This window comes from Papio anubis, chromosome 6 (genome assembly GCF_008728515.1).
Source record: "Papio anubis isolate 15944 chromosome 6, Panubis1.0, whole genome shotgun sequence".
In the NCBI taxonomy this organism is placed as follows: Eukaryota; Metazoa; Chordata; class Mammalia; order Primates; family Cercopithecidae; genus Papio; species Papio anubis.
In genome coordinates this window covers 119,576,890-119,592,848 of record NC_044981.1, presented here as the reverse complement: position 1 = coordinate 119,592,848, position 15,959 = coordinate 119,576,890, and the positions used below count along the sequence as shown (strand labels likewise).

At 39.8% G+C, this 15,959-nt stretch overlaps 1 protein-coding gene across 8 annotated transcripts in view; it reads left to right on the top strand.

The window, feature by feature from the left end:
* Positions 1 to 1,357: 1,357 nt before the first annotated feature.
* AIG1 (androgen induced 1) overlaps positions 1,358 to 15,959 on the top strand; it is a 287,736-nt gene continuing 273,134 nt past the window's right edge. The window contains exons 1-3 of one of the 8 annotated variants that reach the window (XM_031667383.1): positions 1,379 to 1,743; positions 1,973 to 2,092; positions 2,242 to 2,629. In XM_031667383.1, the coding sequence (XP_031523243.1) occupies positions 1,651 to 1,743; positions 1,973 to 2,092; positions 2,242 to 2,244 (216 nt within the window). In that variant the 5' untranslated portion in view covers positions 1,379 to 1,650 and the 3' untranslated portion in view covers positions 2,245 to 2,629. Of the gene's footprint in view, positions 1,770 to 1,853; positions 2,093 to 2,241; positions 2,630 to 15,959 lie in introns of those variants that run through there. The other 7 variants (XM_017958269.2, XM_017958268.3, XM_017958271.3 and 4 more) reach the window with 7 other exon arrangements.

Here is a 15,959-nt window from a genome sequence, read left to right as displayed (position 1 = left end):
TGTCTTACAAGAGGATTGTAAAATGCACCAATCAGTGCTCTGTAAAATGCACCAATCAGTGCTCTGTAAAACACACTAATCAGCGCTCTGCAAAACGCACCAATCAGCAGGATTTTAAAAGTAGCCAATTGCGAGGAGGACTGAAAAAAGGGCACTCTGACAGGGCAGAAATGGAACACGGAAGGGGACATAAAGGAATAAAAGCTGGCCACCCCAGCCAGTCGGGGCAACCCGCTCAGGTCCCCTTCCATGCTGTGGAATCTTTGTGCTTTTGCTCTTTAAAATAAAGCTTGCTACCGCTCACTCTTTGGGTCCTTGCCATCTTTCAGAGCTGTAACACTCACCACGAAGGCCTGTGGCTTCATTCTTGAAGTCAGTGAGACCACGAACCCACCGGCAGGAACCAACTCTGGACACACTGTTAAGGTAGATAGATCTTCAATAGATCTACTCTTTTTTATTTATTTTTATTTTTGGCAGTTTTATAACCATGTACCAAGGATGCACAATTTAAAAAAGTAAACCCAACTTTTACATTAAGATATGACCAAAAATCATCAATAATACATCGTTTTAATGCTAGTAGAATCTTCTTCTGACACCAATTCTATTAGCATAATTATAATGCCAAATTTAAAAATCTAGTTTAGACCTTGATTGGAAACATTCAGGAAAACATCCATGGCTTGCTACTTTCTCTTTATCTCTACCACTATGCTTCTCCCCACCAGCCCTCCCTCCACATCCTCTGACTCAGAGACTATTTGGAGAGGACACCTGTTTTAAATGGATCCACAGGAAATACCTATGTTGCCTTTTCATAATCCGACCCTGCATCTGGTTGGCTGAAATGAAAATGTTGCCCACAGACTGATGCAATTTCAGTGTGACAACATTTACTGGAAGGCAGGAGGGATTCCAGTTTATATTTATTTTCCTTCCATTAAGCCCTGGTAGTGCAGTGTAAGAAAAAAATAAGTAAGAGGGCAAAACCAGTTTAACATCCAAAAGATTAGTATTACATTACACGCAGGGGTTTTACATCCAAACTTGAAATTTTTTTTAAAGCTGAATGCAATCCTGTGGCAGAAAGTTATTTGATAATCCTTTCTTTATAGCTTTTTATTTACAAACCACTTGTCCAAAGTTCATATTCTAGCTGATGTTACATACTAATATGACATTAATCAATCTCTGGTGGAAAAGTGCTGCGTAGCCTACCCATTGAAAGCAGAATTTAGAGTTTCCTAGTGATTGACAGTCGTCAGTCAACACTGAAAACTTTATTGCTCCAAAATACCGAAAGTCACTCGCGGCTGACTGTGCTCAGGTTTACACGCCACCTTCACACCCCCACTGGATCTCTCCGCACGGGTCACCCGCTCTTAACCAACTGCAACTACCCCAAGAAACATCACCGCGATTCCGGGAGGTGGGGGGACATTTGCGGACACTGGGGTCCCCTCCTTCAATCTAGGTTCCCCGCCCCCTCACCCGGCCCGGCGCCCACTAGCCACAGGCCCCGCTTCCCCCTGGAGATCAGCGCGCACTTCCCGAGCCTCCGTCGCACTCAGAGGTCGCACCCACTCCTAGGGCTCCTAGGGGGTGCCCTGGCCGGGTGTCCCGGGACCCTGCGATCGCAAGAGCAGAATGACGAAGGTGACGAAAGAGATGACGACATGCCGCCTGCCAGGCCGTGGCCGGCAGTGGAGAGCGTCCGCAAACCGCGCCCAGCAAGTACAGGTCACCCGGCCGCGCCAGTCCCCGGGGTCGCGCGCCCAGCCCCCTCGCCGCCCCCGCCCCGCCCCGCCCCCGCCCCTCGCCAGCTCCCGCCCCGCGCCAGTGTTCCCACGGCGCCCGCCCCCACGCGCCGGGCGTCTCCCTCCCTCCCTCCCTCCCGCCCTCCCTCCCGCCCTCCTCGCCGCCCAGCCAGCCCAGGCCTCTGGCGAACATGGCGCTTGTCCCCTGCCAGGTGCTGCGGGTGGCAATCCTGCTGTCCTACTGCTCTATCCTGTGTAACTACAAGGCCATCGAAATGCCCTCGCACCAGACCTACGGAGGGAGCTGGAAATTCCTGACGTTTATTGATCTGGTAAGGCCGTCTCCTCCCCCTACTCGCCCCGCACCCCGTGCCTCTGTGTGTGTGTGTGTGTGTGTGTGTGTGTGTGTGTGTGTGGATGAGCGAGCACCTGCGCACGTGCGCGCCTCCAGCATCCACCCGTGTCCTCGCCTCTTCCCCAGTGATTGCGTGTGAAGGCCTGGCTGCCCCCGCAGCGGCATCTTCTGAACCACTCATCCTTACCTGGCTGGGTTACCCTTACCTGACAGCTGGGGGACAAATGGAGGTGGGGCGCAGCCAGGTGGTGGGCTCTTTGGAGGGGGACACCGAACTGCTTCTAAGAGGTGACACGGGAAGAATCTTCAACTAACAAAAGCATCGGACCTGATCATGAGTGGCCTGAGACCCATTCGCCCTCAAGGTGCTTTTCAAAGCACCCACCGTGGGATGAACTTGGTGCAACTGAAGGAAACTGGGTATTGTCTAGTGATTTGGAACTTCACCTGAAAGAATCAAATCCTTCTCATAAGGGAGAGAAAGCACCTAATAAAGTTGTCTTCTTTGCATCTGTTTTTCCCCCCCTTTGTCAATAATTTACTTTCAACCTTTACCCCGTAAATGTTAGGAGACAGAGATTTTCAAAGTGCATTTCCAAAGGTGACTGTACACACTTCTCTGTCTTCCGATGTACAAGTTTACAGTAGTTTGCATAAGCAGCTCCTCTGTTGGCACAATATGATAATCTTGACAGGTGCCGGTTATTATTAGTATATCATTTTGAAAGTTTTTCTATTTCTGGCAGTAAAAGGCCCTCTTCAACCCCCCTGGAGAACAGAACATAGGCATAAGGCCCAATAATGAACTCATGGATGGACCTAGGAATTTCAGGGTAAAGGTGACTAAGACACACGCTAAAAGATTATTAGGAAGAGGCTTAAAACAAAAGCAGTGAAGTTCGAAAGCACTCAGAGAAATTGTAGAACCAATTCCTGGGACTCCCTGAACTGTTTATCCAAGATTATACACTAGGTTGGCCACACCAGCAAGATTATAATCTCTTGTTGACCCTCCATTCTGATGAAGAGAACATGATACCTGTTTTAAAAATTTCCAAAGCCTTAGGATGCCTCAAAGAAATGCAGAGAGGCTTTTGGTTTAAAAATAACACCTTATATTTGCATTATATTAGATGCTTTCAGAGTGGAATTTCAATTCTTTTGCCCAGGAGTCTCCAAACTGTGCACATACCCTTAGGCCCACAAGACTTCACAGGGCATAGAATGTTTCAAGGGTTTTAATTTTCAGATCCTCGTCTTCCAACTCTGCTTGAAACTAATTTCCCTCTGAACATGGGTGATGCCTGCCAATTCTTTCATTCTCCCCATTCATCCAAGTGAGGAGCATGTGACAAGGCTCTGGGGTGTATTTTTCTGTCTGTTCCTTTTAGCTTCCAGAAGATAGATGGCTGTCACCAGGACTATCTTTATATTTGATTAAACAACAGTGTTGGAGTTGTCTTGACAGAAAGTCTTATTGGGTTGATTGGCTGTCAATGAGGATTGGTTTTGCCAATTATGTTGTGTCGCAGACATTTTCCATATATTGAATGAGCTAAATCTGCAACCCTGAGGTTCTGATGCATATGTATATGAAGCAAGCATACCAGCCATAGAGCGCCAGAAAGATGTCCCTTTTTCAAGTGTTTACACTTAACTATGTTAAGGATGTTGAGATGTTATTTAAAAATATGTGCATAGATTTTCAGAATTCTTTGAGGGTCTGTGAGCAAAACTCCTTTTGGGACACTACCTTATCCCATTCCTAAATCAGATCTTACTTAGAGTTGGCCCATTTGAATGTTGCTAAGGAGCAGTGCTGGGTGAAAATACAGAGATGCTGTGAGAGCCATAGGTACTAGAAACAGCCCTCAGCACCACTCTTACAGTAGATGCTGTGTTGTGGGAGCAAGGGGAGGGGTCAGCAGGTGAACAGAGGTAGAAATTGAGGGTGTTGGTTAACCCAAGAGATGCCTGCTTTTCATATTTGGCATTGCTTACTGTGCGTTAAAAAACAAGGCTCAGAAGAAATAATATACCTCTCATAACCTTTGTGTGACATGAGACCATAGTAGAGTTGGCTTGATATGCTGTCATATAATTTATCTTTTAGCATTCAGTGATTGCACTTGCCTGATTTAAATACTAATCACCATAAAGGACTTTTTTTTTTCTATCCCTGAAGTCACACAGTAGATTCAAATGTGGAACATTTACTTTGCTTCATATTTAGCTTCAGATTGTATAGGACCTTTAGCCAGCCATTGTAATTTTTTACTCTGTGGCTCCTGATTGAAATATAATAATCTTTAACCAAGAATTCCTGTGAGAAAGTATGTCTGAGATATAGTCATAAAAACATTCACGCAAAGTGTTATTCTTTTTATTATTTGAGATTTTGAATCCTTAGAGCTTAAGCATTGTACAGCTGTTAAAACAACCAACCTGTCAATCCTCAGTAATGGCATGAAAAGATTAGGCTACTATAATTTAGCCATTTTACTTTTCACTTTTAATGTTAAAAAGACTGTAAACTTTATTACCTAGTGCCTTGTACAATATTAATGAGTCTAAGTTTATTGGAGTAATTTTGCAAGAGGATTTAACTTTTTAAAATTGTAATGAGAGGGCCCTTTTTTCTAGCCAACTTGGATTGCAGGAATCATTTATCCTGGTAGTCACACTTGGATTCCATGTTCCATGGCTTCAGTTTACCAGGATCTGAGTCAGGAATCTCAGGCTGTGTGCATCTGGGAGCACAGTTATGTGGCAGTGGCCATTCTGGCTGTATTCATATCTCTCTTTGGGTATGAGGGTCATTCCAGTAGATTCAGAGCTTATGGTCAAAAACTGAAATGCACATTGTTGCTACCAGTAATCTTATACTGTTATTCTCCAATGATTTCTTTTCCTAGTATTGAGAAACTGTAAGAGAACTAAGGTGCTTTTGGAAAATTGAAGCTAGTAAATGGAAAAAGAACACTGTCTTGGTGTGGTAGGCAGAATAATGGGGCTCCAAAGATGTTTACATTCTCATGCCAGGAACCTGTGAATACATTAGGTTATATGGCAAAGGGAAATTAAGGTTGCCGATGGAATTAAGATTGCAAATCAATTTACCTTAAAATAGGGTAACTATCCTGAGTTATCCCATTGGGCTCAATGTAATTACAAGGGTCCTTGAAAGGAATAGGGAAACGGAAGACAAGAGATTGTTGGAGGAAGATGTGACTGGAAGAAAGTCGTAGAGAGATTTGACAATGCTGGTTTTGAAGATAGAGGATGGAGCCAGGAGACAAGGAGTGTGAGAGGTGTCTAGAAGCTGGAGAGGAGAAGAAAATGGTTTTTCTCCTATAGTTTCCAGGAACACATACCTGCTGACAGCTTAATTTTAGCATATTTTGGACTTCTGACCTCCAGATTGTAAAATAATAAATTTGTGTCGTTTAAGCCATGAAATTGATAGCAATTGGTTACCACAGTAATAGAAAACTAGTATACTTGGCTTTAAAGCTTCTGACTTAGAAAAAAACTTAACTGTTTTTGTACTTATATGAAATAAATGCAGTGACTCAGCTAGCCCTTTATGTATAGTAGATAACTGGTTAATTTTAGCTTTAACAAAAAGGCAAGTTTTTTCCTACTTCATCCATGAAATTATGTGGAGGAGACATACATACGTGTAACAGTGGGCAATATGAGAATCTGTAAAGACTGGACTGTCAAGCGCGTCTGTGTAAAGAGACCACCAAACAGGCTTTGTGTGAGCAATAAAGCTTTTAATTCTCTGGGTGCAGGCGGATTGTGTCCGAGAAAGGAGTCAGCGAAGGAAGATGGGGAAGGAGTTGCTGTATAGGAGTTGGGTAGGTAATGGAGAATTACAGTAAAAAGTGGTTATTTATTGTTAGCAAAGAAGGGGGTCACAAGGTACATAGGTGGGGAGATCATAGGACTTATTGTCCAGAAGAGGAATGTCACAAGGTCGATCGATCAGTTAAGGTAGGGCAGGGGCAAGTCACAATGGTGGAATGTTGTAATGTTGGTTAATCAGTTAAGGCAGGAACTGACTGTTTTCCTTCTTTTGTGGTTTTTCGACTGTCCCAGACTTCTTAGGTCCTGCAGGCCATCTGGACATATGTGTGCAGGTCACAGGGGTTACAATGGCTGAGCTTCAGCTTAGAGGCCTGATATGGACAACATTGGAAAAACTAGGTCTTTACTGTGAAGTATTTCAGAGACTATCATTATGTAACCTGTCAGGCCAGGAGAAGGAATACACTTAATTGGAAATAAGCTGGAAAGAAAGAAAATTTAAACTAGCTGTTGATCAAATATTAACGTTTTCTTAGTCAATATCACAGCCGATGAATTTTCCTCAAGTGGTGTGGATTCATTCACTCATTCACTAGCAAAGTGATTATGCTGCATGTTACAAGATAATTGCCCCAAAAGGTAATAAAGAAGAATTAGGATAAAACCAACATAAATAAATGAAAAGAAAAAGGCAAATGTATTTTGAGGTCTTAAAGTAGTGTTTGCGGTATAATAGGTGTTTAGTAAATGTTTAAGTAAATGGAAGCTTTCTCTTCCCAAATTTTCATTGAATATTCTTCTGTCTTCTCCCAAAAATATTCAAAATGATAGGAATTTAAAAATATATCAACCAGAACGTTATTCATATATGTATGGTAGAGTGTCTAACAGATGAGTCAGAATCAACTTCTTTGAAAACCATGAACTAGATTTTTTAGAAAATGTAAAATATTGATGATGGATTTAAGACATCTTGATTTTTAAAGATTGAAACCAATATCTGGGAATCCCATTGGCTCTAGTTTGTAGTACTGGCCATTTTGAGAGTCATCCTCTCTTCGGGCCGTATCATACCCATTACTCCTCCTGGACTGGCTTTTCATTCATGTCATGGCAGAATATTGTTCAGCCCTGCCTATTCAAAGTGTGGGCCGAGGACCAGCAGCATCAACTTTGTCTGGGAGCCTGTGAGAAATGTGGCATTTCCAGCTCCACCCCAGAGCTTCTGAATCAGAGTCTGCATTTTAATAATATCATCAGGTGATTTCTATGCACATTCAAGGTTGATAAATGCTGTTCTAAGCCACATTGTTTTTGTTTTTTAATTTACATGGATTAATTGTAGGACCCTGTAGAGCAGTCTTAATATATGAATTCTGCCTATTTTCTTTTTTGTTGTTGTTGTTGTTGTTGTTTGTTTGTTTGTTTTTGAGACAGAGTTTCACTCTGTCACCCAGGCGAGTGCAGTGGTGATGTTGGCTCACTTCAACCTCCATCTCCCAGGTTCAAGAAATTCTCGTGTCTCAGCCTCCCAAGTAGCTGGGATTACAGGCGCCCGCCACCACACCTGGCTAATTTTTGTATTTTTGGTAGAGACAGGGTTTTACTATGTTGGCCACACTGGTCTCAAACTCTTAACCTCAAGTTATCTGCCCGCCTCAGCCTCCCAAAGTGCTGGGATTACAGGCGTGAGCCACTGTGCCTGGCCTGAATTCTGCCTATTTTCAAAACATATTACAGATTGACTTTCGTTGTGATATAACAAAAACATGTAAGAAATTACAATTTGAAAATAAAAGAAAGAGAAAGATATGTTTCAGATACGAGAGATGGGTTAGTTACTGCTATTGAGAAACAAATTTAAATAATCTTCAGGGCAACTAAGGTGAAAAACAATACACATTTGATTGTATTGTCCCTATGTTGAAATAAAGGAAGTATAATAATTTATTGGGAAAAATACAGTTCGTTCCAGGCACTGACCTTTCAAGGTAATTTATCACTCAGATATTTGTTTAAAGAACATTAAGGGTGCGTATGGTGGCTCAGACCTGTAATCCCAGCACTGTGGGAGGCCATGGTAGGAGGCTTGCATAAGCCCAGGAGTTCGAGACCAGCCTGGGCAACATAGCAAGGCTCCCACTACAAAAAATTAAACATTAGTTGGGGGTGCTGGCATGTGCCTATAGTCCCAGCTATGTGGGGGGCTGGGGCAGGAGGATGACTTGAGCCCAGGAGTTCGAGTTTGCAGTGAGCTATGATAGTGCCACTGCACTCCAGCCTGAGTGGCAGAGCCAAATCCTGTCTGTAAATAAAAATTAAAAAAAAGAACATTGGTTAGCATAGTAGGTAATGCCTTTGATTGTTTTTTAGTGTAATATATAGAAAAATGTTTATGGTTAATGTTTCTTATTTGATGGTTTTATGAAAGCCAAAGGCATGGTCTTATATTTGGCTAGGTAAAGGTATTTTTGTAGAAGTTAAAGGTAATATAATCTAGGTACATTTTTGTTATCTAAATCTGTATTGCAAAAGAATTTCAGAAAACCAGAGAGAGATCAGGATAAATAAAGTCTCAGATGTGAAAAAGCTGGGGTGCTGAAAGAACAGAAAATGGTCAAGTGTACCTGGACGATACTATTTTTGTTTTTAGACATGCTGAGATTTTTTGACATTTAAAAAATGTTAAAGAGGGAAAATGAGCTGCCTAAGTATACTATATTTTGCATTTGAGTTAGTCTTATATTTGTTTATATACTTATCATAAAACATTCTTGGCTGTAGTTCATGACTTAATTTTACAAAGGAAATAAAATATCTTGAGATGAGATTCTGCATGTCATTATGTGACTTTGTCATTATGTACTTAGTTTTGCCAGTCAAAACCACACAGTGCCACGTGAAGGCTAGTAGTTTATTGAGTACTCAGGGTACAAAATTAGGTGGATTTTTTCTGGTTTTTTTGTTTTTGTTTTTTGGGGTTTTGGATATTATATAGAGTGTAAAATTGCAAATTTTTTCTTCAGGAGACTCGGACTTGACCCTAAAATATGCACATAAACTTGAAGGCTCAAATAATGTTTTTTCCTAACCTGGAGGAAGAATTGTGAGAGTAATGCTTTGCATAGAATCCTCTTCACCTTCTTTGCATGTTTCGTTTGGATCAGGCATAAAATAGGGGCCTGGTTTTGTTAGAGTAGGGGAAATAGTTGATGATATAATCACCCATTCCCTCTTAGTTGCAAATGGTATTGAAATTACAGAAAGTCATCTGACCACTAGTTGAGGTCACTTCTTTTCCCATTCCTGCCATTCCCCCATGTCTGGTATAACATTTAGCAAAATTGGTAACTGCTCTTGAGGGTTTTCATTTGTTTGCCTGTGTTCCTCTGAAATGTCACATGTTTCTGTGGAAGCATGAACAATAATACAATTTTCCACATTGAATCAGATGTTCATGTGATCCAAGCATGCTTGGAAAAAATCTTACTGCTTAGGACTCCATACAGCATAGCTCTCTTGTGCAGTCTGTAGTTAGACAGTTAAAGCGTCCATGCCTGACCTGCAGGGTAGCCCTTCTGAGTGCGGTGAAAGCAGAGCTTTCTTGGAAAGTGAGACACCACTTGATCAGATCCATTGTGGAATTGAACAAGATATGAGACCGAAGCATGGAATTCTGCAAAGTCAGACAATGCACTAGCCCACTCACACTGACTTATATTTAGGTCTGTCAGGCTGTGTTATAATTTTAAAAATTAATTTCAAAAGTGATACATACTTACTATAGAAAATTCGTGCAAATACAGGAAACTGTAGAAATACAGGGAAGAAAATATAGTCTATCTTACTTCTTTCTAATTTTCCTTGCATCTTAGCATTTTAATGCTTCAAGATGGTATTAATTTTGGAACTTTATGTACATACAGGAACATACTGAGAGAGTCAGGCTACAGTGTATATGTAAATGTGTGTTCGTACGTATTTAGTCAGATATCAGAAAAAATCATATTCTTTAAAACTTATTTTTAAATTATGGATATCACTCAGAGATACTAATGTTAGTATTTTGATATTTGTCTTTTCAGTCATATATATTTCTGTTAAAAAACCAAAAAATTCAATATGAGTTTTTATAAATTTTTCATCCACATACACTAAAATTTATTCCTTTTTTTTTTGAGATGGAGTCTCACTCTGTTGCCCAGGATGGAGTGCACTGGCATGATCTCAGCTCACTGCAACCTCCACCTCCCAGGTTCAGGCGATTCTCCTGCCTCAGCCTCCCGAGTAGCTGGGATTACAGGTGCATGCCACCACTCCTGGCTAATTTTTTTGTATTTTTAGTAGAGATGGGATTTCATGCTGCCCAGGCTGGACTCGAACTCCTGGGCTCAAGCGATCCACCTGCTTCAGCCTCCCAAAGTGTTGGGATTACAGGCATGAGCCACTGCGCCTGGCCAATTTATTCCTTTTAGTATACAATACTATAAGTTTTGAGAGATGCATAGAATGGCGTAAGTACCACCACAGTCACCTAAAAGCATTCCTTTGTGTTGCCTGTTTATACTAGAACCCTCCCCTGAATCTTATCAACCATAGATTCATTCTCCATTCGTATACTTTTGCATTTCCTAGAAAATACATAAAGCATACAGTATGTCTTTCAGTTTGGCTTTTCATTTAGCAGAAAGCAATTCAGATTTACCTATGTTGTTGTATGTATCAGTAATTTATTCCATTTTACCACTGAGTAGTGTTCCATGGTATTGATGTACCAGTTTTATTTTTCCATTTACAAGTTGAAGTATATTAGAGGCTTTTTTCAGTTTGGGGTGATTATGAGAAAAGGTGCTGTAAAGATCTGCATACAAGTTTTTGTATGAACATGTTTTCATTTTTTACTGGTCATGTGCCTGGGAGTGGGATTGCTTGGTCATATGGTAAGTATATGTTTAACTATATAAGAGACCCCCACAGTTTTGCAGAGTGGATGTGCCGTGTTGCATTCCCACCAGCAATGTGTGAGAGCTCCGTAGATGGGAGCTCACATTGTATTCAGAGTGTGGCGTTGTCAATTTTTCTTTTATTTCAGCTATTCTTGTAGGTGTGTAGCAGTATCTCATTGTGGTTTTGAGTTCCCTTCATGACTAAAGTTGTTAATTATCTTTTCCTGTGCCTTTAATAATATATTTATGTTCTTTTTTTTTTTTTTTTGAGACAGAGTCTCTGCCTGTCACCCAGGTTGAGTGCAGTGGCCGATCTCAGCTCACTGCAAGTCTGGGCCTCCCGGTTCACCATTCTCCTGCCTCAGCCTCCGAGTAACTGGGACTACAGGCTCAGCCACCTCGCCTGGCTAGTTTTTGTATTTTTTTTTTTTTGGTAGAGACGGGGTTTCACCGTGTTAGTCAGGCTGGTCTCGATCTCCTGACCTCGTGATCCGCCCGTCTCGGCCTCCCAAAGTGCTGGGATTACAGGCGTGAGCCACCGCGCCCGGCCTATATTTATGTTCTTTGTGAAGTTTGCCCATTTAAAAAATACTGGGTTGTTTTATTATTATTAAGCTTTGAGAGATTTTATGTTTGCCAAATAAAAGCTTTTTGGCAAATATGTGATTTGCAAATGTTTTCTCTCTGTCTGTAGTTTATTTTATTGATAGTGTCTTTTACGAGCAAAAGTTCATTTTGATGATACAAAATTTACCATTTTTCTTTTTGTGGAACCTCCTAGAAGTTTTATAGTTTTAGGTTTTACATTTTTATCTATAATCCTTTTTTTCTGGTATATGTTGTGCAATTTTTCCCACACCATGTCTTGAAAAGATTGTCATTTTGCCTTTGAATTACCTTTGCACCTTTGTCAAAAATCAATTGACTACATTTGTGTGTCTGTTTCTGGATTCTATTCTGCTCCACTGATGTGTGTGTCTCTTCACAGGTACCACACATTGTTGATTGCAGCTTTATAGTAAATCTTTAAAGCAAGTAGTGAGAATCATCTTTGTTCTTTTTCAAAATTTGTTGATGCTATTCTAATTTTCCTTTTTGTTTAAATTTAGTATAATCTTGTTAATATCTACAGATAATTGTACTTGGATTTTTTAGTAGAATTTCATTGAATCCATAAAACAATTTGGGGAAAGTTGGACATCTTAACAGTATTTACTTTTCCAACCCATGAATATGACCTATCTCTTCATTTATTTAGATTTTTTTATTTCTTTCGTTGGTGTTTTGTAGTTTTCAGCATTTAGTTTGTGCGTGTACTTTATTAGGTTTATACCTATTTTATTTTTGATTAGTGCTATTGTGAATGTTATTTTTAATTTTTTTTTAGAAATTTTGATTTTCTTAGTCCGTTTTGTGTTGCTATCACAGAATACCACAGACTGGGTAATTTATAAAGAAAAGAAACATGTCTTACAGTTCTGGAGGCTTAGAAGTACAAAAGCATGGTGCTGGCATCTGGTGAGAGCCTTCTTGTTGCACCATACCATGCTGGAAGGCATCACAGGACAAGAGGAGCATATGAGAGAGAGCCAAACTAGCTTTTATGACGGACCCAGTCTTGTGATAACTAACTCTCCTGTGATAATCTATTAATCTATTAACACATTAATCCATTAATGGAAGAACCCTCATGACTCAATCACCTCTTAAAAGGCCCTACTTCTTAATACTATTAGATTGGGGATTAAGCTTCCACATGAATTTTAGAGAATACAAAATTCAACGGCAGCGACCCTTTTATATTTAATTGACATTTTAATTGTGATAATTGTAGATTCACTTCAGTTTTAAGAAATACAGAGCGATACGGTGTAGGCTTTACCCACTTTCTCCCAGTGGTTATACCTTGCAAAACTGTATTATAATATCGCAACCAAGATAATTGATATTGAAACAGCAAAGATACAGAACCTTTCCATTATCACAAAGATACCTCATGTAGCCCTTTTATGGCCACAACTACCTTCTCCCTTTGCCCCATCCCTAACCTTTGGCAGTCATTAATTTGTTCTTTCTATGATTTCTGTCATTTCAAGAATATTATGTATCCATAACCTTACATATGTGACTTCTGGGGATTGCTTTTTTAAAAAAATCAGAATAATTCCCTAGAAAGTCACCCAAGGTGTCACATGTATCAGTAGTTTGTTCCTTTTTAATTGCCAGTAGTATTACATAGTATGCATACACCACAGTTTGGCCATTTATCCATTAAGGGATATCTGGATTGTTTCCAGTTTTGGGCTATTATAAATAAAGCTGCTGTGGACATTCATGCAGAGGTTTTTGTGTAACCGTAAGTTTTTATTTCTCTGGTATAAACATCCAAGAAGAAAAATGCTGTATTCTATGATCGTTGCAATGTTTAGTTTTATAGGAAGCTACCAAATGTTTGTTCAGAGTGGCTGTACCATTTTACATCTACACCAGAAATATGTGAGAGAGAAAATTTAGCCCCATTCTTGCCAGTTATTTGATGTTGTCAATATTTTTAATTTTAGCCATTTTAATTGGTATATAGTGATATCTCATCATGGTGGTGGTGGTAATGGTGGTTCTTCTTCTTCTTCTTTTTGTTGTTGTTGTTGTTGTTCTTCCTCCATCTCCCTCTTCCTCCCCCTCTTCCTCCTTCTCCTCACCTTCTTTTTTCCTTTTTTGTGTGTGTGTGTGTGTGTGTGTGTGTGTGTGTGTGTGTGTGTCTGAGTCTTGGTCTGTCACCCAGGCTGGAGTGCAGTGGCGTGATCATAGCTCACTGTAATCTCAAATTTCTGGGCTCAGTTGATCCTCCTGCCTCAGCATCCCGAGTAGCTGGGACTACAGGCATGTGCCACCATGCCCAGATCATTTTTTTTTTAATTCTTTTTCATAGAGACAGGGCTTTGCTGCATTACCCAGGCTGGTCTCAAACTCTTGGCCTCAAGTGATCCTCCCATTTCAGTCACTGAAAGTGCTAGGATTACAGGTATGAGCCACTGTGCCTGGCTCATTGTGGTTTTAATTTTCATTTTTCAAATGGCTAACGATGTTGAATATATTTTCATATGATTACTTGCTATCTGTATATCCTCTTTAGTGAAACAAATTGTTCTGTTTTGTTAAATTTTACTTTCTGGTTGTTTATTGTTAGTGTATAGACACATATTTAATTTGTATATTTTGACCTTATGTCCTGGTGATTTAACTAAACCTATTTATTAGTTCAAGGAGCTTTGCTTTCGATTCTATGGGAGTTTCTTTTTTTATTTAGACAATCATGTCACCTGTTAATAGAGACATTTTATTTCTTCCTTTTCAGTCTGGATAGCTTTTATTTCCTTCTTATGGTTTATTGCCTTGGTTAAGACTTCCAGTAGGTTTCAGGTAGAAGAGGAGAGAGCAGATATCCTTAGGAGGATCCTTTCTTGTTTCTTGTTCCTTTCTTAGGAGGAAAACATGTAGTCTTTTGCAATTAAGTATGATATTAGATATACATTTTTTTTGTTTATGCCCCTTATCAGTTGATCAGTTGAGTAAGTTTCCTACTATTCCAAGTTTGCTGAGAGATTCGATAAAACTACAAGTGGATGTTGAATTTTGTCTTATGGTTTGATTTGTTCATATAGCTTTTCTTGACTTTCCCCCAAATTTTTTTAAAAAAATTTTATTGTGTATATTTAAGGTATACAACATGAGGTTATGGGATATGTTTGAATAGTAAGAAGATTACAGTATTGAGGCAAATTAACATATCCATTATTTCACAGAGTTGCCCATTTTTTGATTTTGTGGCAAGAACCACTAAAAGCCACTCGTTTAGCATGAATCCCAAATAGAGTACAATTTTATTACATAGAGTCCTAAGGACTCATTTTGTACATTAGATGTCTAGACTTGGTCATCCTATATATCTGCTATTTTATATCCTCTGACCTACTTCTCCTCATTCCCTCCCCACTTCCCACTCCTGTGCCTGGTAGCCACTGTTTTGTTTTCTCTCTCCGTATATTTGATTTTTTTTGGATTTCACATATAAACGAGACCATGCAATATTTTTCTTTCTCTGTCTGGCTTATTTTACTTAGCATCATGTCCTCTAGGCTCATCCATGTTGTGACAAATGGATCTCATTCTTCCTTAGGGCTGAATTATATGTATATATACACTGCAGTTTCATTGTCCACGTGTCTATCAACAGAGCGGTTGTTCCCATATCTTGGCTATTGTGAATGATGCTGCAATGAACATGGGAGTGCAGATATCTTTCTGATATGGTGATTTCCTTTCCTTTGGGTATATGCCCAGAAGAGGGGTTGCTGGGTCATATGGTGGTTCTATTTTTTTTAAAATTTTATTGTTTAGAAACCTCCATATTGTTTTTCATATGGCTCTACCAACCTACATTCCTATGAACAGTATACAACAGTTCCTTTTTATCCACACCTTTGCTAACATTTCTTCTTTTTTGGCTTTTTGATAATAGCCATTCTAATGGGTGTGAGGTGCTATCTCATAGTGGTTTTGGTTTTCATTTCTATACCTGAGACTGGGTAATTTATAAGAAAAGAGGTTTAATTGGCTCATGGTTCTGCAGGCTGTGTAGGAGGCATAACACTAACATCTACTTCTGGGGAGGCCTCTGAAAGCTTACAGTCATGGCAGAAAGTGAAGTGGAAGCTTGCATGTTAGGTGGCAAAAGCAGGGTGAGAGAGTTAAGTGCTAGACACTTGTAAACAGCCAGATCTCAGGAGAGGTCACTCAGTATCCCAAGGACAGCAAAGGGGATAGTGCTAAACCATTCATGAGAAATCCCCATGATCCAATAACTTCCCACCAGGCCTCACCTCCAACATTGGGGATTACATTTCAATATGAGATTTAGGCAGGAACACACATTCAAACTATATCAGTGATATTGAGCACCTTTTCATAGACCTGTTCTTGATTTTTATGTCTTATTTGGACAAATGTCTATTCAAGTCTTTTGCCTGTTTTTAATTGGGTCATTTGTTTTTCTATGATTGAGTCATATCAGTTCTTTATAAATTT